The 21,755-nt window shown below is 44.7% G+C and overlaps 1 protein-coding gene across 9 annotated transcripts in view; it reads left to right on the top strand.

Moving 5' to 3' along the window:
* Window positions 1-21,755, top strand: part of PRR5L (proline rich 5 like) — a 169,199-nt gene that overhangs the window by 89,276 nt on the left and 58,168 nt on the right. For 7 of the 9 annotated variants that reach the window (XM_054438692.2, XM_063670989.1, XM_063670986.1 and 4 more), the window contains 2 exons: window positions 17,153-17,441; window positions 19,447-19,527. In XM_054438692.2, coding sequence (XP_054294667.2) covers window positions 17,278-17,441; window positions 19,447-19,527 — 245 coding nt within the window. In that variant the 5' untranslated portion in view covers window positions 17,153-17,277. Of the gene's footprint in view, window positions 1-10,381; window positions 10,512-12,616; window positions 12,804-17,152; window positions 17,442-19,446; window positions 19,528-21,755 lie in introns of those variants that run through there. The other 2 variants (XM_054438691.2, XM_063670991.1) reach the window with 2 other exon arrangements.

Genomic DNA, 21,755 nt, shown 5'->3' with positions numbered 1-21,755 from the left:
TTGGGAGAGTTGACATCTGAACACAGGTTTTCAGCTTTTCTGTAATAAACCAAAAGGAGTCTGAGGACACTCTTTAGTTTGCCACATTCCCCACCTGGCCCGCTAATCTTGTTCACGTTCTCTGCTTCAGTCTGCTGTAAGCATTGTTTCCCATCCCAGCATTAGGCTTTCCTGTCTTTTTCTTTCTTTTCCTTTTTTTTTGAGATGGAGTCTCACTCTGTCGCCCAGGCTGGAGTGCAGTGGTGCGATCACGGATCACTGCAACCACCGCCTCCCGGGTTCAAGTGATTCTCCTGCCTCAGCCTCCTGAGTAGCTGGAATTACACGCGCCTGCCACCACGCCCAGCTAATTTTTGTATTTTTAGTAGAGATGAGGTTTCACCAGGTTGGCCAGGCTGGTCTCAAACTCCTGACCTCAGGTGATCTGCCCGCCTCGGCCTCCCCTGTCTTTTTCTTTAATCATGACCAGTTACTATTCCCTTTTATTATTATATTATTGTAGGAGCCATATCTGGCTCATCTTTGTGGCAAGGGTAGTAGGTACTCCCTACATATTTGTTGAAATGTGATATTTTCATCCTATACCTGGTCTTTCATAGTTAAGACCTTGGATACACCTTGAACTTTTAAAGCTTCTTACCTATGAAATCTTGTTTTTCCTTCTCAAAATTTCCTTTCCAGTCTCCAGGCCCCATATTCTTTAGAGTTATGGGCAAGGAAGTGGAGAACCTGTAGTTTTCAGTTGACCTTTCATTAGCTTTGCTTCATAACTCCAGAATGTGAGTTAACCTTTCTGCCTCAATCTTGTCTCAGTTGTCCATCTTCAATTACAGCTGTTGGTGTCTGCTTGCATTTATAGTATTACTTTTGGATATTTCCTTAGAAACCCTGAGCTCCCTGGGAGAAGATAATTTATTCTTCTTTGCCCCCTGTAACTTCCTTTACTCAGATCCTGGCATCCAGTGGACACTCTAATGTTTGGTTGAGTTAAATGGACTTGAACTGGACTCATTACCTCCATGAAATGATCATATGTGGATATTTCCATCAGTTTTCTGAGCCTCTATTCAATGCCTGTTATACCTAGCTATACTACCCGAGAAGAAATTTCCCTTCCCTTCATCTCTTTTTCCTCTTCTTTTCTTTTCTTTTCTTTCTCTTTCTTTCTTTCTTTCTTTTTTCTTTCTTTCCTTCTTTTTTTTTTTCTTGGAGATAGTGTCTCACTTTGTCACACAGGCTGGAGTGCAGTGGCGTGATTATAGTTCACTGCAGCCTTGAACTCCTGGGCTCAAGGGATCCTCCTATCTCAGCCTCCTGAGTAGGTAGGACTACAGGCATGTACCACCATGCCTGGCTTTTTTTTTTTTTTTAGAGATGGGATCTGGCTGGATTGCCCAGGCTGGTCTCAAACTCCTGACCTCAAGGGATTCTCCCACTTTGGCCTCCCAAAGTGCTGGGATTATAGGCATGAGGCACTGCACTCAGCCTCATCTCCCTTTCTTAGGAAAAAACCATTTTATCTTATTTCTGCAATGAGAGAGTGGAGCTAATTTTTAAAAGTAAGTTGCACATTTTAATCTAGAGCACATTTTCCCACACTTAAAACGCTTGTTGGCTGCCAGACTGTAGCTTTTGACTACTCTTTCACTCACCAGGGTTTTATATACGTTACATGTCAGAAATGTAATTGCTCACTCACATAATGGTCAGTCTTAGCTACTGCTTGTGTCTAGACTTTTTGGCTTACCATCTGGTAGGCGCTGCAGAATCACTCTGGATGACATTTGGGGGCCACACCCAGACAATATGCACTCCAAGGAACTTGATACTTAAAGTGGGCTTATAGATGAGTAAATAAGATGTGTGGTTATTTCCCACAGCTTTGTTTAACTTGTATCACAGAAGGGGATTTTTCTGGTGATTATACAGTGGCTTGCAGGCCAATGTGATGATGATGTGATGATATAATTGCTTCTAGGTGCGTCTAAATTGTCAGCTTTCTGAATCCTGTGGACACTTAGTGAACACCGTTAAGCAGAGATAAACACTTGAGTGTGTATCCTGTTTGCCCTAATACTTATGGTTGCGCAAATTTGGACTCTCAGACTCTTCTGTCTGCACTCGGTTTCCAGTAGCGCCTAAGAAAGTTGTCTCTTGCTTCCTGTTGAGCCCTTTCCATAGTTCACAGTTGACCCTTAACATTTTCTTGTTTGGAAGAGTCAGTGTTCATTCCTTGGCCGGCTTTTGTCTCCTAAGAGTTGCAAAGATTGGTCCTTAATAGAAACAAATGTGCTACGCTATGTAGCATGTACTTCTGCTCTGCTAAGTCTGTGGGCTCCACTGACCAGCAAACAGACTCAGGATTGCTCACCCATGTGGCCCAGGTCTATGTCCCTGTGGACAATAATGCTTAGGTGGACCCAAGTTTGGTCAGCAGCAAAGAAAATTATTCTGATCTCTCAGAAATGGGAAGGCCACTCTTCCTGGTGGCTTGGAAGTGCACCTTTCATTCCATCATTTAAAAATATTTGGGCAGGCATGGTGGCTCACACCTGTAATCCCAATATTTTGAGAGGCCGCAATGGAAGGATCACTTGAGGCCAGGAGTTCAAGACTAGTCTAGGCAACACAGCAAGACCTGTCTCTACAAAAAATTAGCTAAGTGTGGTGGTACACACCTGTAGTCCTAGCTACTCAGGAGGCTGAGGTGGAAGGATTGCTTGAGCCAGGAGGTCAAGGCTGCAGTGGGCTGTGATTGTGCCACCATACTCCAGCCTGGGTGACAGAGCGAGACCTTGTCTCAAAAAAAAAAAGTAAAAATAATTAAAAATACATTAAAAATAAATAAAATAAAAATATTTATTGGGTACCTTTTATGTGCTCACTACTGTGCTAGGGACCAGGATATAATAGTGAACAAGATGGGCAAGATTTTTGCCTTAAAGGAGCTTGCATACTGTCAGGGTTCATCAGACACTGAACAAGTAAACAAACACAACAACTGCAGCTTGGTCTGTGGGTGCCACAAGGAAACAGACTCCTTGCTTGAGGGGCAGAGTCCTCTTGCTCTAAGGTAAGAAGCTGTGGGTAATGTTTATGAAGGGAAGCAGTGGGTGGCGTTTAATCTCTCGGCTCTGTGTGTGGCACACACGAACATTGTTTAAAACAGAGAGGTCAGGAGTTCAGGCTCTGGAATCACACAGGATTTGCCTCTTGGTTCCTCTTCCTAATCTTCTGCCTGTGGGCAAGTGAATCCCTATGCTTCTGTTTCTTCGTCTGCAAAATGAGCCTAATGAAACCTACCTCATTGGTTTAGAGTAGAAATTAACTGAGGTAATAGATGCAAATGGAGGCTTGACACAGTCCTGACCATCATGGCCAGCCTCTGATGATAGTTAATATTATTCTAATCAGCAGTCATAATGGTAATAAAATAGTCATGGTTGACAATTGATTTGACCAAATGGCCCCACCACTTTTGAAAATCTGCTTGTGACCTGGTTTCCATCCAATAGGCTGGCACAGGGGCAGGCATGGGGTCCAGAACTAGTCTCCTATGCTGGCTTGGAGGGTTCTGCCTTCTGTGTGTTTCCTTTAGCAGTACCTTGGGTGCTTACCCTGTATCTGGGTGTGTATATAATACATAGGGGAGTATGTCATACATAAGGCTTCATAGAGAAATCGGTGATGGGCCGCATGTTCTCATTCATAGGTGGGAAATTGAACAATGAGAACACTTGGACACAGGGTGGGGAATACCTCACACCGGGGCCTGTCGTGGGGTGAGGGGAGGGGGAAGGATAGCATTAGGAGATATACCTAATGTAAATGACGAGTTAATGGGTGTAGCACACCAACATGGCACATGTATACATATGTAACAAAACTGCACGTTGTGCACATGTACCCTAGAACTTAAAGTATAAAAAAAAGGAAATCGATGATGGGCTGACAGTGAGATAAGACAGCTGCTAAGTTAAGAGGCTGGTGAATTAGATGATGTGGTAGGTGGGAGTTCAAACATGGCTGAGGGATGGTTCTGAGTTTGTGTTGTGTTAGGGTATCAGCCTCTGCCTCCTCTCTCAAAGGTTCTCAGTGTGTATGGCTCCCAGGGTAGGGGCTGAATGCACAGCCAGAGATGGTGAAAGATCATCATGGCCATCAGCTGGGCCAAACCATTAATTAACTGGTGAGTCAGCAGATCCAGAGACGTGAAGTGACTTGCCCAAGGCCACAGGGACTGATTAGTGCAGGCTTACCTTATACCTGGCTTAGGCTCTGCATAAAAGGTCTGAGAAGGCTGGAGGCCGTAGCTGTGATGGGGTAGAAAAAAGGTCACAAACTTCCATGTTTGACCTTCAAAGTGCTGGTTGGTCTGGTGAATTAGTTGCCAACACTTACAAATCCAGTGATTTCATATTTCTAAAAATTTGGATTTTTGGCCTTTCTTGGGAAAAATCAGATCTGGCAAAACCAGGCTTATATCCTAAGATGGCAAACACCAGATCGGATTGAGTAGTGGCTGCCTCCTTTAGCCAGGGCAGGTGCTGGTAGTAAAGCAAGCTTACTGTCCACACCTGCCTCACTCCCTAAGCTGGTCCCAGCCTGGCCCTTTTGGCCTGTTTATGATGCATAGTGCAGAAAAAAGAAAAGATATTGGTTCTTCCTTTCATCTACGTTTCCTGCCAGTGTTTATTTGCTAGCCCATGTGTTCCTGCACAGGGTCACTCCTATTGTGAAATAAATGCTGAATAAATAAAATTGGTGTCAAATGAATGAACTGTCATTGCTAGAGCCCAGCTTGGGATCAGAAGCTGAATCCTGACTTCCTCCTAACAGCTGGGTGACTTTGAAGAAATCATATGACCTTTATTTGTTGTCTTCCTTTTAGGGAAAGGAGGTTAGGGGAGTCACTATTGCCTTTACATTTATTTATTTGAAGAAGTAAGACATTTTCATGCTTCTGAATTCAAAAAGTCCAAAAGGGTTTATAGAGAAAAGACTTCCCTACTGTGTCGCTGCTACCCAGCTCCTTGCCCTAGGGGAAACCGTGTTAATCTGTTGCTGGTTTGCCCTTCCAGAGACATTTTATGCACATGCAATGAAAAGGGTAAATGCTCTTTTTTATCTTTTTTACATAGATGGTAGCATAATGTACACGTGGCTCTGTGTTTAGCCTTTCTTTCATTCAAGGTCGGCTCTTTCTTTTTTTTTTTTGAGGCGGAGTCTCGCTCTGTCGCCCAGGCTGGAGTGCAGTGGCGCGATCTCGGCTCACTGCAAGCTCTGCCTCCCGGGTTCATGCCATTCTCCTGCCTCAGCCTCCGGAGTAGCTGGGACTACAGGTGCCCGCCACCAAGCCTGGCTGATTTTTTTGTATTTTTAGTAGAGACGGGGTTTCACCGTGTTAGCCAGGATGGTCTCGATCTCCTGACCTCATGATCTGCCTGCCTCGGCCTCCCAAAGTGCTGGGATTACAGGCGTGAGCCACCACGATCGGCCCAAGGTCGGCTCTTTCTTAGAGCTGCATCGCCTTCCAGTATATGGGACACCATAGTTTACATATGGCCAGTTCCCTGTTGGTGAGCACTTAAGTTATTTCCAGCTCATTGTTGTTATAAGGAAGGCTGCAATAAAAACCCATGTTACATAAGCCACTTGACGTGCCTTGAATAAAATTCTTGGAAATAGATTTGTTGGGTCAGAGGGTATGGCCTTTGTCCCTTCGGTAGATCTTGTCACATTTCCTTCCACAGCAGTCAATTCAGACTGCTCTCCCTCCAGCGATGCGTGGAAGTGCAACCCCACCACCCATCACCTTGCGAAGCCTAAGAGGGTTTTGTGAAGAACACAATGTTGTATAAAAATATTAATACTAACCATAGCTTTTTGGGCCCCTATTCAGGGCGAGGCCGTGATCTAGGTTATCTCATTTTCATCTTAACAACACGCACATAAGCATTACAACCATTTGACAGACAAGGACACTGAAATTCAGAGCCTATGAGGAACGTAGGCAGGTCATCCAGCTAATAAGCTGTAGAGGCTGGATTTGAAGCCAAGTTAGTCAGATTTCAATACCATGGTGTTTACCCATGGTGAAGCCTCATGTATTTTTTATTTATTTATTTTTTTTTGGTAGAGTTTTGCTCTTGTCACCCAGGCTGGAGTGCAATGGCACGATCTTGGCTCACTGCAACCTCCGCCTTCCGGGTTCAAGCAATTCTCCTGCCTCAGCCTCCTGAGTAGCTGGGATTACAGGCGCCCGCCACCATGCCTGGCTAGTTTTGTATTTTTGGTAGAGACGGGGTTTCACCATGTTAGCCAGGCTGGTCTCGAACTCCTGAGCTCAGGTGATCCACCCGCCTTGGCCTCCCAAAATGCCCATGTAATTTTAAATGTTGGTGTTCTGAGCTGACACCTGCTTATGGTTCCTGTCTCTCAGCAATGATGCCTCACACACAGCTGGCTCATTTACTCATTCAGAGAATATCTATGGAATTCCTGCTTCACTAAGCCCTGTGCTAAGCCCTGGGGATGTACCTGAGAACATGACAAACAGTGCCTGCCCTTATGGGCCTCACAAACCTATGACAAATAATTCTGTAGTCATTTATTAAGGCAGATTATGACAAGACGACAAAGGAGATGGGGAGGGTGCTCTCTGGGGTAATGGAACCTAATCAGAGGTGAGGAGAAAGGAGGGTGTCTCTGAGCAAATGAAGGTGGGCTATAAAGGGGGTGCAGGTTTGAACCTGGAGAGTTGGGTGGGAAATATTTCACATAGAGGCCATAGCACATGGAAGGATCCTGAGGCGGGGCAGAGCAGGTGCTGGTGGAAGACATGAAGGAAGGCCAATGAGCAGAACTGCAGAGTGGTGAGAAGTGAGCATGTGAGGATGGTGTTTGTGGATTTATTCTAAGACTTGTGGGGAACATTTGAAGGCATCGCAGCAAAGAGTGACATAAGCGTTGTGGGCTATGGACTGTTGGGTTCTAGTTCCAGCATCCTTTCTCATGAGCTATGTGACCTGAGACAAGTTAAACACTCGGTACCTCCATTTGCTTTTCTGTAAGCTGGGTCTGGTAATAGCACCTGCCTTCTGGTGGTTGTAAGATCAGACACAGGTGCTTCCAAACAGGTGCTTTCATGTAGTTTTGAGTGCCATATGAGGTATGAAATAAATGAGGCATTTTAACCCAGTAATCATGAATAAATTTATTTTCTCCAAATGTGATGCACTCCGATATTTTCTATTCCATTTCACTAAAAGTCAAGACCCTCTAAGTTAATTTTTAAAATGCTGAGATAATACATGTCAAGTGCCCGCCTCACAGTTGGCAGTCAGTAAATGGTGCTATCATGATCATCAAGGTTGTCATTAGAAAGACCATTCTGACTGCGATTAGAGAATGGATCAGTTGAGTTTGACCGATCATTATCTAAATCCTGGTGGTGTGGAAGGACATTGGGTCATTCCTGTGTTCATGGTCCAGGGAAGGATTTGCACGCTGGGCTTTCTGACTGCAGAAGCTTCCGAGGGTTGTGTGTAAAAGAGGCTATCTCTCTTGTTTCTCTGGGAACTAGTTTCTCCTTGTTTTCCAGGCAGTCACATCAGATGGCATGGCTGTTTTCTTTGACTTCTTTGTTATTTACACTCAGAATGGCTTTTTCCTGGAAGCCTCAGAGTTATTATAAGCCACCCACTTCTTTATTTTAAGTTGTTGGGCCATGATTCTACTTCCCTTTTCAGAGTCAAAGGTTGGAGCCCTAGTGGAATTCATTTGCATTTTCCACTGAGTGCAGCATCTTCCTTTACCCACTGCCCCAGCAGGCAGGGCTCTGCCCCATCTCCATGCCCTGGCGTGGCAGCTGTGAGGAGAAAGTGAGATGACACATTCTTTTTCTCCTAGAAACACATCTTGGAAGTTTTTGAAGAAACTCATATAAGCTGAGTGTTAGCAAGGCCTGTGATACCTCCCAGTAACCCTGTAACTGCCACCGAATTTCCTGGACCCAGGGCCTGGGCTTTCTAGATAACTGAAGTTAACCCTTTCAGCACCAAAACTTTTAAGTTGCTTTTGAAGGGAATTTTTCTTAATGTAAATGGCATTGGTCCTTCAGAAAGAAATATGGACCAAAATTCTAGTTTCTCTAACTCAGAGACATTGGGCATAGAACATTTCTTTTAATTTTTAATTTTTGTGGGTACTTAGTGTGTATATTTATGGGGTACATGAGATATTTTGGTACAGGCATGCAATGCATAATAATCACATCAGGGTAAATGGGGTATCCATCACTTCAAGCATTTCTCCTTTCTTTGTGTTACAAACATTCCAATTATACTCTTGGTTATTTTAAAATACAGTTGACTGTAGTCACCCTATTGTACTATCATATACAAGATCTTGTTCATTTTACCTAACTATATTTTTTTATCCATTTAATATCCCCCCTTCCTCCCACGACCACTACCCCTTCCAAGTCTCTAGTAACCATCATTTTCCCATCTCCGTGAGTTCAATCATTTTAATTTTTAGCTACCACAAATAAATGAGAACGTGAGAAGTCTGTTGTTCTGTGCCTGGCTTATTTCACTTAACATAATGATATCCAGTTCCACCCATGTTGTTGCAAATGACAGGATCTCATTCTTTTTTATGGATGAAGAGTACTCCATTATGTATATGTACCACATTTTCTTTATCCATTCGTCTGTTGATGGACACTTAGATTGCATACAGATCTTGGCTATTTTGAGTAGTGCTGCAATAAACATGGGAGTGCAGATATTCCCTTTGTATTCTGATTTCCTTTCTTTTGGGTGTATACTCAGCAGTGAGATTGCTGAATCATATGGTAGCCCTATTTTTTGTTTTTTGAGGAACCTCCAAACTGTTCTCTATAGTGGTTGCACTAATTTACATTCCCACCAACAGTATATGAAGGTTCCCTTTTCTTCACATCCTCACCGGCATTTGCTATTGCCTGTCTTTTGCATAAAAGCCATTTTAATTGGGGGGAGATGATATCTCATTGTAGTTTTGATTTGCATTTCTCTGATGATCAATGATGTATTAGTCCATTTTCACACTGCTGTAAAGCATTACCTGAGACTGGGTAATTTATAAAGCAAAGAGTTTTAATTGACTCACAGTTCCTCATGGCTAGGGAGGCCTCAGGAAACTTACAATCATGGGGGAAGGCAAAGGGAAAGCATAGTGACAGGAGAGAGAGACAGAGAGAGAGCAAGGCTGGAACTGCCACACACTTTAAAACCACCAGATCTCATGAGAACTCACTCACTTTCATGAGAACAGCATGGAGGAAACTGCCTCCATGATCCAATCACCTCCTACCAGGTCCCTCTCCTGACACATGGGGATTATAATTCAACATGAGATTTGGGTGGGGACACAGAGCCAAACCACATTAAATGATCTTTTCATATACCTGTTTGCCATTTGTAGGTCTTCTTTTGAGAAATATCTATTCAGGTATTTTGGCCATTTTAAAATCAGATTATTATATTTCTTTCCTATAGAGTTGTTTCAGCTTCTTATATGTTCTGGTTGTTAATCCCTTGTCAGAAGGATAGTTTGCAAATATTTTCTCCCATTCTGTGGGTTGTCTCTTCACTTTGTTGATTGGTATCTTTTGCTGGGCAGAAGCTTTTTAGCTCAATGTGATCTCATTTGTCCATTTTTGCTTTGGTTTCCTGTGCTTGTGGGGTATTACTCAAGAAATCTTTGCCCAGTCCAATGTCCTGGAGAGTTTCCCTAAGGCTTTCTTTCAGTAGTTTCATAGTATGAGGTCTTAGGTTTAAGTCTTTAACCTATTTTGATTTATTTTTATATATAAGACAGGGGTCTAGTTTCATTCTTCTGCATATGAATATCCAGTTTTCCCAGCACCATTTATTAAAGAGACTGTCCTTTCCTCAGTGTATGTTCTTGGCACCTTTGTCAAAAATTAGTTCACTGTAAATGTATGGATTTGTTTCTAGGTTCTCTATTCTGCTCCACTAATCTGTGTGTCTGTTTTTTATGCCAGTACTATGCTGTTTTTGGTTATTACAGCTCTGTAGTATAATTTGAAGTCAGGTAATGTGATTCCTCCAGTTTTGTTCTTTTTGCTCTGGAGACTTTGGCAATTCTGGGTCTTTCGTGGTTTCATATAAATTTTAGGATTTTTTTTCTATTTCTGTGAAGAATGTCATTAGTATTTTGATTGGAATTGCATTCAATCTGTAGACTGCTTTAGATAGTATGGACATTTTAACAATATTGATTATTTCAATCAGTGAACATGGAATGTCTTTCCATTTTTGTGTGTGTGTCCTAGAAGAGGCAATTTGGACATAAAGAGAAACATCAAGGGCATGAGTGCACAGAGGAAAGAGCATGTGAGGGCATGGCTGCAAGGCAGCCATCTGTAAACCAAGGAGAGAGACCCCAAAGGAAATCAACCCTGTGGACACCTTGATCGTGGACTTCTAGCCTCCAGAACTGTAAGAAAACAAATTTCTGTTGTGTAAGCCATGCAGGCTGCTGTATTTTGTAATAGCAGTTTGAACAGGCTAATACAGGGGTAGTAGTAATGGAGGTAATAAAAGAAACCATAGGTAGCATTTATCAAGCACTTGCTGTATTCAAGGAGTATTCTAAGCCCTACTTGAGTCATCTCATCCAATATCTTGCAAATCCTAAATCACCTGCTCAGTGCCCCACGGGAAGTGGTGAGACCAGCCTGACTCGGGTGCCTTTTCTCTCTGCCTCCACTGCACCTGTGTCTAGCACCTATACAGTTCCAGGAACCATGCAAAGTACTTCATAGACGATCTTTCTGGTAATCACAACTCTCCAAGGTAACTCTTCCTATTCCCACTTTTCAGATGTAGAAACTGCAGCTCAGAGGTGTCCAAGGTCACACTGTGAGTGTATTGGTTTCTTGTGGCTGCTATAACAAATGACCACAGCTTTCATGGCTTCAAACAACAGAAATATATTCTTTCATGGTTCTGGAGGCCATAAGGGCAGAATTAAGGTGGGGCAGGGCTGTACTCCCTCTAGGGGGGAATCTGCTTCTTTTCTCTTTCAGCTCCTGGTGGCTGCATTACTCCAGTCTCTGCGTCTGTCTCCACATCACCTTCTTCTCTATGTGTGTCTGTGTCTTCTCCTCTTCTGTATCTAGTAACTTCTGCATCCCCTTTATAAGGACACATGTGATTGTGTTTATGGCCCACCTGGACAATCTGGGACCAGCTTCTCTTCTCAAAATTCTTATCTGAGTCGCATCTTTTGCCATATAAGATAATATTCACAGGTTTTGGTGACAAGTGTGTGTATCTTTGCTGGTGGTGGGGAGATGTTTTTCTGCCTACCACAGTGAGCGAATGGCAAAGTGACCACTGATTTTAGGGTTTATCTGCCCCCAGAGCTCTGAGTGATACACATTTGTGGCTGTACATCCTTCAGAGCTATAAGCATTATACTTCTCAACATCTTTTCTGCAATGCTATTTCTAGGCTCTGGTGGGGGTGGGTATTAGAGTCATAACTAAGAATTTCTGGACCCTTTGATTCAGAAGTTCCATTGCTGAGAAGGCACCTTACAAACGTGGTCATGTCATCCCGAAGACCCACAGATATGCTCATTCTTTACAGTAACCAAAAAAGGGGAAACTCCCTAAATATCTACCCATAGGGGACTGGTTAAATAAAACGTAATACCTCCTAAATGGAATAGTCAAGCTACCATTAAAAATAATAAAGTAGATCAATATGTAGTGATATGGGAAGATGGCCATAACATGTTATTAAAAGGAAAGAAAAACATTACTCATTCTTATTAGGATACTAATAAGAATGTGTGTGTACACATGTGTGCAGCTATTAACAATTAAATAAAATTAAAACTCAGTTCCTCAGTTGCACTAGCCACATTTCAAGTTCTCAATAGCCATATATGGCTAGTGGCTACCATTGGACAGCACAAATACGGAACATTTCTGTCATCTTGAAGTTCTACAGGTTAGAGCTGCTCTATGCTAAGTGGCTAGAAAGAGGCCTTTCACTATGTTTGTCATAGAGTTATGTGAATGCTTATGTTTTTTATAATAAATGACCAAGTATGCTATTATCAGAAAAATAGGGGCACATAGAGTTTCCAAGGTAACATTCTATTTCTTAAGTAGGTACTAGTTCATCATTATTTATTTATTATTATTATTATTTTAATAGAAACAGGCTTTTGCTTTGTTGCCTAGGGTGGAGTGCAGTGACATGATCACAGCTCACTGTAACCTTGAACTCCTGGGCTCAAGCAATCCTCCTGCCTTAGCCTCCTGAGTAGCTAAGAATACGGGCAAACACTACCATACCTGAATAATTTATTTTTATTTTTATTTTTTTGTAGAGGCAGGGTCTCACTACATTTCCCAGGCTGGTCTCAACCTCCTGGGCTCAAGCAATCTGCCCGTCTCAGCCTCCCAAAGTGCTGGGATTATAGGCGTTGGCCACTATGCCTGGCCTATTATTATTATTTAAAATGTATGTTTGTGTGTGTACAAACTTTTAAAGTATGTTTCGTAATGAAAATATTTTGAAATATATAGGAAAAAAGAAAAAAGGAATCTCCTGGCAGGCTCAACAGTGAGCCAGGCGTGAGGCTGGGAGACTTCCGGCCGGGGCTGAATCCCTGACCTGACAGCTTTCCAGCCTTGGCCGAGTCAGGCACCTGCTCAGGCCTCAGTTTCCTAATTGGTGACAGACTGTCTGCTCCATCTGCCTTACAGGACTGAGGTAAGACTTAGAAGCACACCATGTGTAGAAAAACACTTTCAAACTGAGGAACTTGCTACACAGAGGTGTAGGGTCAGTAAATAACGTCATGAGTTATCAAAGGGCTAAGGAGGCAAGCCTGGGTGCACTGTGATGGGAATGGGGGCTCAGAGGACTTGTCTGCTCCTCAGTGGAGTATTTCCAGATGCTACTGCGTCACCAGAAGCAGAGGGAGCTGCTGTTGTATCCCCACTGGTATCATGGCTTGGCAATTTAGAAATAACTACAACAACATGATTTTATTTATTGAACGAGCTCTTATGTAGCACTTATTTGCCAGGTACAGTTCTAAGTGCTTGACAAATATTTATTCATTTAATCCTCCTCCAACCCTCAAGTAGTCACTCAGGGTCATTTCATGTGGGAGGAATCTGAGACTCAGAGAGGTCAAGTAACTTGATCAAGGTCACACAGCTCATAGGGAGTGGGTGTCTAAGGCAGCTGTGCTTTCTTCTTTCATCCTTTCTCACCACTCCTCTTGCCCCATCAAATATGGTCATAGAGTTCCTTATGCCAGTTTATTTATCTCAGGGGCATGAGATTGAACTTTTGATAGGAAATTTAGTTCCTAACTTAGTGGCTTCAATTCTGGTTTTCTGGCTGAGTTTGCTAGCATGGAAAAGTGGGAATGGGCTGGAGAATGAGGCACCAGTCAATGATCTGCCACTCACTAGCTGTGTGACTTTGGGTAGGTTACTTAACTTCTCTGATGTTCAAGTATTTTTTTTTTTTTTTTTTGAGATGGAGTCTTGCTCTGTCGCCCAGGCTGGAGTGCAGTGGCACGATCTCGGCTCACTGCAACCCCTGCCTCCTGGGTTCAAGCGATTCTCCTGTCTCAGCCTCCTGAGTAGCTAGGATTACAGGCGCGCCACCACGCCTGGCTAATTTTTGTATTTTTAGTCGAGACAGGGTTTCACCATGTTGGTCAGGCTGATTTCGAACTCCTGCCCTCGAGATCTGCCCACCTTGGCCTCCCAAAGTGCTGGGATTACAGGCATGAGCCACTGTGCCCAGCTCAACTGGTATTTTGTGAGGGTTGAGTAAGTTTATGTATTGTGACAATGCTTGGCTTCATGTCAGCCAGGCAGCCGATGCCTTTTTTTTTTTTTTTTTTTTTTTTTTTTTGAGAGAAAGAGAAGCCTTGCTCTGTTGCCCAGGCTAGAGTGCAGTGGTGCCATCTCGGCTCACTGCAACCTCCACCTCTCGGATTCAAGCGATTCTCTTGCCTCAGCCCCCCGAGTCGCTGGGATTAAAGGCATGCGCCCTCATGCCCGGCTCATTTTGTATTTTTAGTAGAGACGGGGTTTCTCCATGTTGGTCAGGCTGGTCTCGAACTCCCGACCTCAGGTGATCCACCCACCTCAGCCTCCCAAAGTGCTGGGATTCCAGGTTAAGCCATGAGCTTAGTCTTGAGGATACAGAGGTGAATAAAGCCCGATGCCTGTCTTCAAGGAGTTTGCAGAATGGCCTAGGTGGGAGCTGGGGAACATGCTCAAACAGGTGTCGGGGAACAGCTCTCACAGTCCTGGCCCTCTTCCTGCCTCGAGCACCTTGGACGTATTTCTTTGCTTCTTTGCTATACCTTTGTCATCTGTAAATGGGACCTGGACTGGCCCCACTCTGAGGCCCCGTCTGTTCTGTCATTTTCTGACTTGTCAGATATAGGTCAGGACAGGCCTGCGTCTGCCGGGCCAGCGCTGTAGCAGGTGAGCCCAGGGTGTATCAGCGTCTCCCTTCAAGCCACTCTTGTGAATGCTCCCAACGGCCTCCTCCTTCCTCCCTGTGCTGCTCTGGGGAGGTCTCTTGGCTCTGCCCAGCAGTAGGAACGGTGGAGACAAAGACAGCTTCATATTCTCTTCAGCTGTCAGGATTGAGAGTGGCGGATTCGAGAGGAGAAAAATGAGTCAGTGGCAACTCGTTGTGTGTGACTCTGAAGTTTATCTGAGTCCGCGGGAGCCACAGTTGTAGGCTGAAAATGACCCTTATTTAAGAGAGGCTGAGTGTGTGGATGGGGCTGCCCAGGCGCTTTGCTGGACTAGGCAGCCTGGGGACACTAATTGAGAAGTGGACGGGGACAGGAGCCAGCCTGTGATTCTCAGTGTCTTACAGTTTCCTGGAGAAGTGGGTGTTTCAGCAGGAAGGTGGTGGGTAAACACCTGGAACGATCCGTTCTGCTCACTTTTCTACTTCCCTGTACCAGTGCCATGGAAAGAGAGGCAGCTCCATTAACTTGTTTAAGATCCTCATAAAGGGAGTTAATATCCTGTAATTACACAGGTGAATTGCACTTAGCAGGCCTATTTGAAGAAGGGCAGCGAAATGGATCCTGTCTTAGTAATGTGACCTTTACTGGGCGAATTAAATCCCAAAGCTAGCCAGTTTAAGGATACAGAAGGACCTTCTGTGGCTTTATTTCTTCGTCACCTCATTTGTTGGTTTGTGTAGATCTTTCCACGTTGCAGTGGCATTTATGAAGCTGCTGAGGCCTTCTGAAACTTGACAGGCCTGTTATGCTTCTTTTGTTAATAAAGTTTAACAAAACTGTTGAACTCATTCTGAGCAGCGGGTGAAGGGGCAAAGACTGTACAGGAAAACAGGACATACGTCTGCTTTCCTTAAAAGAAAAAAGCTAAGAGACAGGACAAGCCATTTCTTTTCTGCCTCTTCTTGTTACAAGTTCCTTGTTGCTAGGCCTGTTGCCTGTAGATAGCTGCTAACACCTCCCGTTACCTCTCGATGGCTTGCCTCTGTGCCCATCTGAGTGGCTTAACTCACTCTTCTGATCACAACAGCATGTTTGATTTGGAGGTGAGACTTCGGTTCCCCCTTCTTCAAATGCTAACCGGCTGGAGCTGCAAAATCTTCTCCCCTGGCAACCTGAAGGTTGACTTAAGGCTAGAATATCTTTTTCTTGCATCGTTAGTTTTTGGGACATAGCAGAGTTCGCTGGTGAGAGAGATGGCAGTGAAAATACTTCTGGGCTAAACCTACTAAACCCTCAAGTAAAAAGTGACTATGAGATTTGTGGTGTTTCCTTTTGTCCTTCACTCTGCTGAACTCTAATACTCACCTTTTAAGTCATTCATTTAGACTTTAGAGTCACTAAAGAATAAGAGACTGAAATTACAGGTCCAAAGATGTCGAGGAAAGAAAGAAATTCATCTGAATGGAAATAGCCAGTCCTTGAGGCCCATGGCTCTGCCATTCTGCCAGCCATGTCACATGATCTCATTTCATCTCTCCAGTCCTGGAAACTGGGCATTAGTAACAGCTGAGGACTTCAGACTCAGTGTGTTCAAAGTCACACAACTTGGGAGTGGCCAAGTTAAGACTCAAACCTGAAGCCACTGCCTTTAACCGCGAAGCCATGAAGTCTCCCAGCAACTGCTACAAGGGGACAGTGTCCTTGAATCCAACCCTGCAGGGCGAGTTGGGTTTAAATAAGCAGAGGGAAAAAGGAAGAGAATTCTGGGCAAGAGGAGTAGTTGGCACGAGCAAAAGCATGGGGGAAGGACTGTGCATGACATAGAAGAGTGCCTGCTGGTTGCGAGCTCCATGGGGCAGTGCACCAGGGCCTCTGGAGCCATCTTATATCTCCCAGTGCCTGAGTGCCTGTGCATAGTAGCTGCTCAATAAATATTTATTGCATGAGTGAATACTTGAAGACAGTTATCTTCTCCATAGACTGAGTACCCTGAGGGCAGGGATTTGGTCTTAGAAATCTTTGGATGTTCTGCAACTCACAGTGGTTAATAAATAGCAAACACTCAGTGAGTGTGTCCTGATGAAATGAGTGAAGGAACAGCAGGTAAGGGAAGGTGAGATGTGCCTGAGTGAAGAGTCAGTGATACTTTGAGAAAAACTGAGCAATGTATGCAGACTGGCATGGTAAGGGCATATCATGGACGGTCATCAATGCCAGGATGAGGAGCTCTTGTGTCCTCCTTGAGACATTTTTTAAAAATCCATCTCTTACTGCACAACATCGTGGGCCACAGGAACCCAGGCAGTGCCCAAACTCATGGTGCATATTGGAACCAGAGTCTAGCACAGCTTAGAAATCATTTTTCTGCAGGACTGGCCTTAGGCTGGCCCCATTGTCACTGTCTTCCCACTTGAGGGTGACCACACTGTTACAACCGAAAAGAGACCTGTACAAACCTGTGAATGGGAACCTGCAAGGGAATAGATGCTATTGCTGGGTCCCGCAGTTGTTTTCGGGGTAGTTAGGCTGGAAAGTCCCAGCCAACTTCCTCTAAGAGGTGTTCTCAGGCCAGGAGTTCTCAATAAAAGCTGCCCTCTCTTTTCAGGTGTTGGCTACGTTTGTGGTTTTAAGAAAGCCTGAGGCCCTGAAGGCAGCCCCTGGAGAAGCCCTTTTCGAGGGCATTCGGAACCTTCTGGTCCTAGAGGTGAAGCTGAACTGTCATCAGGACTTATGACCCGCGGCTTCGCTCCCATTCTGCCCGTCGAGTTCCTCAAGATGGGCTCCTTCCGCAGGCCTAGACCGCGCTTCATGAGCTCCCCCGTGCTCAGCGACCTTCCCCGATTCCAAGCAACTCGGCAGGCTCTGCAGCTGAGCTCCAGCTCAGCCTGGAACAGGTGAAGGAGGCCGCAGGATGTGGGGTGGAGGGCTGCCAAGGGCCATGGCAGGGAGGGAGGCATCCGGGGGCTGACTGAGCTTCTGCTGATTCTGGGAAGGCCGTGATTATGGGGGTAAATAAGGATGAGAGCAAATTTTCTTTTTTTTTCTTTTTTTAGAGACAGGGTCTCACTCTGTCACCCAGGCTGGAGTGCAGTGGTGCAATTATAGTTCACTGCAGCCTCAATCTTCTGGGCTTGAGCGATCCTCCTGCCCCAGCCTCCCGAGTAGCTGGGACTACAGGCACATGCCACCACACCCAGCTAATTAAAAAAGCAATTTTTTTTTTTAAAGAGAGGGGGAGGTCTCACTATACTGCCCAGGCTGGCCTTGAACTCCTGACCTCAAGGGATCACTCCCACCTCAGCCTTCCAAAGCGCTGGGATTATGGGTGTGAGCTACTGCACCTGGCCAAGAGAGCAAGTTTTTTTTATATCCAGTGTGTCTGTTAGCTTTCTTTGTTTCAGTAGCCAGAAAATAGACCACTGAGAGCCTCTGGCCTGTTAGAGTCAGTTTACCAGACTGGGACAGTTGCACTGGAATTTACAGTCACTATTCATGCTCATTAGTCACACCTGAAACTGTCAGCATATCCGAGAGTGGGCTTCTATAAGAAACCTTAAGTAACCTACTTCCCACTCGGGAAGATAAAACATGTCTGTGAAAAATTAAATGATTGGCATAAACCCAAGATTATGAAGACCTGAGAGCCACAGGTGCTTGGAAGAGGAGGCACAGAGTTTTGTTAGGTGTCTAGCCAACCTTTTGTGCACCAAGAATTGAGCAGACTGAATCAGCACTATGTCTTATATGCTTGTGGGCTACTGTTTTTCAAATCTTTGCAGACACTGTTTGGAGTAATTAAATGCATCATTATTTTGAAGCATAACTGAATTCTTTGTAGTTTGGATCATTATGGATCTTTTCTCTTTTTTCTTTTCTTGAGACAGTCTTGCTCTGTTACCCAGGCTGGAGTGCAGTGGTGCAATCTTGGCTCACTGCAACCTCTGCCTCCCGGGTTCAAGCGATTCTCCTGCCTCAGCCTCCTGAGTAGCTGGGTTTACCACACCTGACTGATTTTGTATTTTTGGTAGAGACGGGGTTTCACCATGTTGGCCAGACAGGTCTCGAACTCCTGACCTCAAGTGATCCACCTGCCTCTGCCTCCCAAAGTGCTGGGATTACAGGCGTGAGCCCCCGTGCCCAGCCCATTATGGATATTTTCAATGAATGGACACAGAAAGCACGACTCTGATGATAGGGATGGAGAGAGGGGGCTCCAAAATGTTTTGGTGTTAAATGGATCCCTGTTTTTTAAAGAAAAGGCCAGGGCCCTTAATATAGACAAGATCGTAAGCAGCTCCTTTGCTGAAACACTGGGCTGTCGTCCCAGAGGCTGTGGAGTAAGCCCTGATATGGCCTCTCAAAGAACTAACTCTACTGCCGGTACACCTCACAGGAGTGGAAAATATGAGGGGCCTGTAAGGCTGGCCTGCGAGAAATTCTTCCAAGGAAAGTGCTGTTAAAAAGGAAAGGACTTACCGGTTCATGTTAGCTCAAGGCCACCAAGCTTCCCTGTGAAGACAGGGGCTGTGAAAGAACCGTAGGCATGGGTCAGCTTCTGGTTGCAGGAAATGCCATTTGGAATCTCCCAGGCCCATGCAGTTTCCTGCGATCAGATCCCACTGGCTGCCCTTGACTGTGGCTGCACCAGCAGGGCCGCTGGCGAGGTAAGGGAGGAAGACCCGCCGGCTTGCAAGAAAGCGGGGGCTGCTTTTGAGTCCTTTCGGCTTCGGTCTTCCTTTCTTCCCAAGGACACTGAGGAAATGGAGGATGGATGGAGAGTGTGGCCAGGTTTGTGCTATGAGCTTCCTGGTCACTCCACCCACCTTCAGCCCTGAGCTGCTATTGAAATGGCCCAAGAAGGGAGATTCTCTAACCAGGGGTTATTCTCTTTTCCTGTAGCGTTCAGACTGCTGTGATCAACGTTTTCAAAGGGGGTGGCTTGCAAAGCAACGAGCTCTATGCCCTGAACGAAAACATCAGGTATGTGGCAGGCCAGACTTGGTGCCATTTTCCCCTATAAGCCTGAGCAGGGGCATAGGGGCTACCACCTTAGGAGCCTTAAGCGTTTTTTTGTTTTTTTGTTTTTTTCCTGCTTGATTCTTATTGCTTCTTCTGTCAGCTATGCTGCTTTCATGGCTGTTGCGTTCTGAGACCTGTGTCTGTCTAGACTTCTGATCCATAGAGAATCATTTGTTCAGTGTGTAGTGTGTTTTGTGGGGGAAGGGGTAGAGGGTTGATAGATGGCAGCTGTCATTTATTCTGTAAGCGTTTATTGTGCCCTTCCTAACCATTAGGTACCATAATAGGCAATTCAGCTTAGTTGTTGGAACCAGACTGCTTGGGGTTTTATTGCATTCTTCCTTTTACTAAGTGACTTACCAGCAAACATTTGAGTGCATCTCTGTTGGCCAGGCACTGGAGAGACAGCAAGGACCAAAGACAGACATGGACCCTGCCCTCTTGCATTGGGAAGAGAATCATTAGTCAACTAGCCACACATGTGAAATGTAAAAGTGCAACTAAGACAGCTACTCCAACACAGCTGATGTGATGAAAGCATATGTTAAAATGACTTGATTTTTGTCAAGGAGGCCAGGAATGGTGTATGTGATGCTGCTGCTGTGATCTGAAACATCCATGGAAATTACCTAGGTGAACAGGGTTCCAGTTGGTAGAAACTGCACATGCAAAGTTCCTCTGGTTGCAATGAGCAAGGAACCAAAAGAAGGCCCATCCATGTGCATAGAACACCAGAAGTTGGGTAGTTGTGCAGTTAGGTCTATGTTTTGGTGAAATGATAGCAGCAAGTCAGGCAGGGCTCAGAGCACCAGGATCTTCTAGGGACAGGAGATCGATCCATCAGGTTTTTTTTGTTTGTTTTTTAAACGGGGTCTTGCTCTGTTACACAGGCTGGAGTGCAATGGTGCCATCTCGGCTCACTGCAACCTCTGCCTCCTGGGATCAAGCAATTCTCTGCCTCAGCCTCCTGAGCTGGGATCACAGGTGCCCACCACCATGCCTGGCTAATTTTAGTATTTTTAGTAGAGACGAGTTTCATCATCTTGGCCAGGCTGGTCTTGAACTCCTGACCTCGTGATCCACCCACCTCAGCCTCCCAAAGTGCTGGGATTAGAGGCATGAGCCACCGAGCCTGGCCTCCATCAGGTCCTTTCATGCCCTGGTATTCATTTGTTTCTGGATATGTTAAGTGCAGAACTTCAAGGCTAAAGACCCAACCCTGGAGTGGGCAGAACAATAAACAAGTCCATTGTTCTGGTCCTGTTTACTGTTAGTTAAGGCCTGCATTAAGGTCATTGAGGTGTTTTAAGAGCTCTACTTTCATTAAAGTCTTTAGAATTGTATTAAATTTCCATCCATGTTCTTGAATTTCACATCATACTTACATAAATATGGAAAAAGACAAAAGATATCTAGCCCAAGGCCTCATTTTACAAAGGAGGAAACTGAGGCCCCAAGAAATTGAGTGACAGGGGCAAAGCGGGGTCAGCCAACACACACATTGCAAAGCTTCATTTTTCTCCAAGAACTAAAATTCTGGCCTTTCCATGAGGTTCTTTAGTTCACAATAGAAGAATAAATAAATAAAACATTGACTCAGGAATGTGCTAATTATTTTTCACTTTGGGAGGCTGATCCTGAAATTGTATTTAAAAGCTCTGTTTATGGACAGCTGGGAGAAGTACAAGTCAAGCCAGTTTTCATCAGCCCAGGTAGCCCAGGGGCTGCTAACTCAAAAGACTTCAGGTACCAAGCAGGTCTTCTGAATGGGTGAAGCTGGCGTGGGTGTCTGGCAGTGAGATTGTGCCCTCTGTCAAAAGAGGATTACCCTGGTAGAACACAGGCCCACTGATACATCTCTTATTTTTCAAGAAGAACTGGAAATTGAGATGTTTATGTAAATTTTCTGACTTTTAAATGTTGGTAAATAATCCAAATTTCCCCAAACATTTGTGCAGGCCAAACAAAACACATCTGTGGATTGAATATGGCCAAGAAGCTGCCCTTTTATAACACCAGCCATTGCATGCATTGGGGAGGCATTGCTGCTTCAGAGTGTTGAGTCCCAGAAAATGCTAGGTGCCTTTCTCCTACATCAACACATTCAACCCTCCCCACAGCCCTTTGTTATGAGTAGTTGATAAATGAGAAAATCATGCATTAGAGAAATTAAATAAAAGTCACACAGC

The sequence above is a fragment of the Pongo pygmaeus genome, chromosome 9, assembly GCF_028885625.2.
Source record: "Pongo pygmaeus isolate AG05252 chromosome 9, NHGRI_mPonPyg2-v2.0_pri, whole genome shotgun sequence".
In the NCBI taxonomy this organism is placed as follows: Eukaryota; Metazoa; Chordata; class Mammalia; order Primates; family Hominidae; genus Pongo; species Pongo pygmaeus.
The sequence above is the reverse complement of the archived record's forward strand: the minus strand, read 5'-3'. Positions and strand labels throughout refer to the sequence as shown.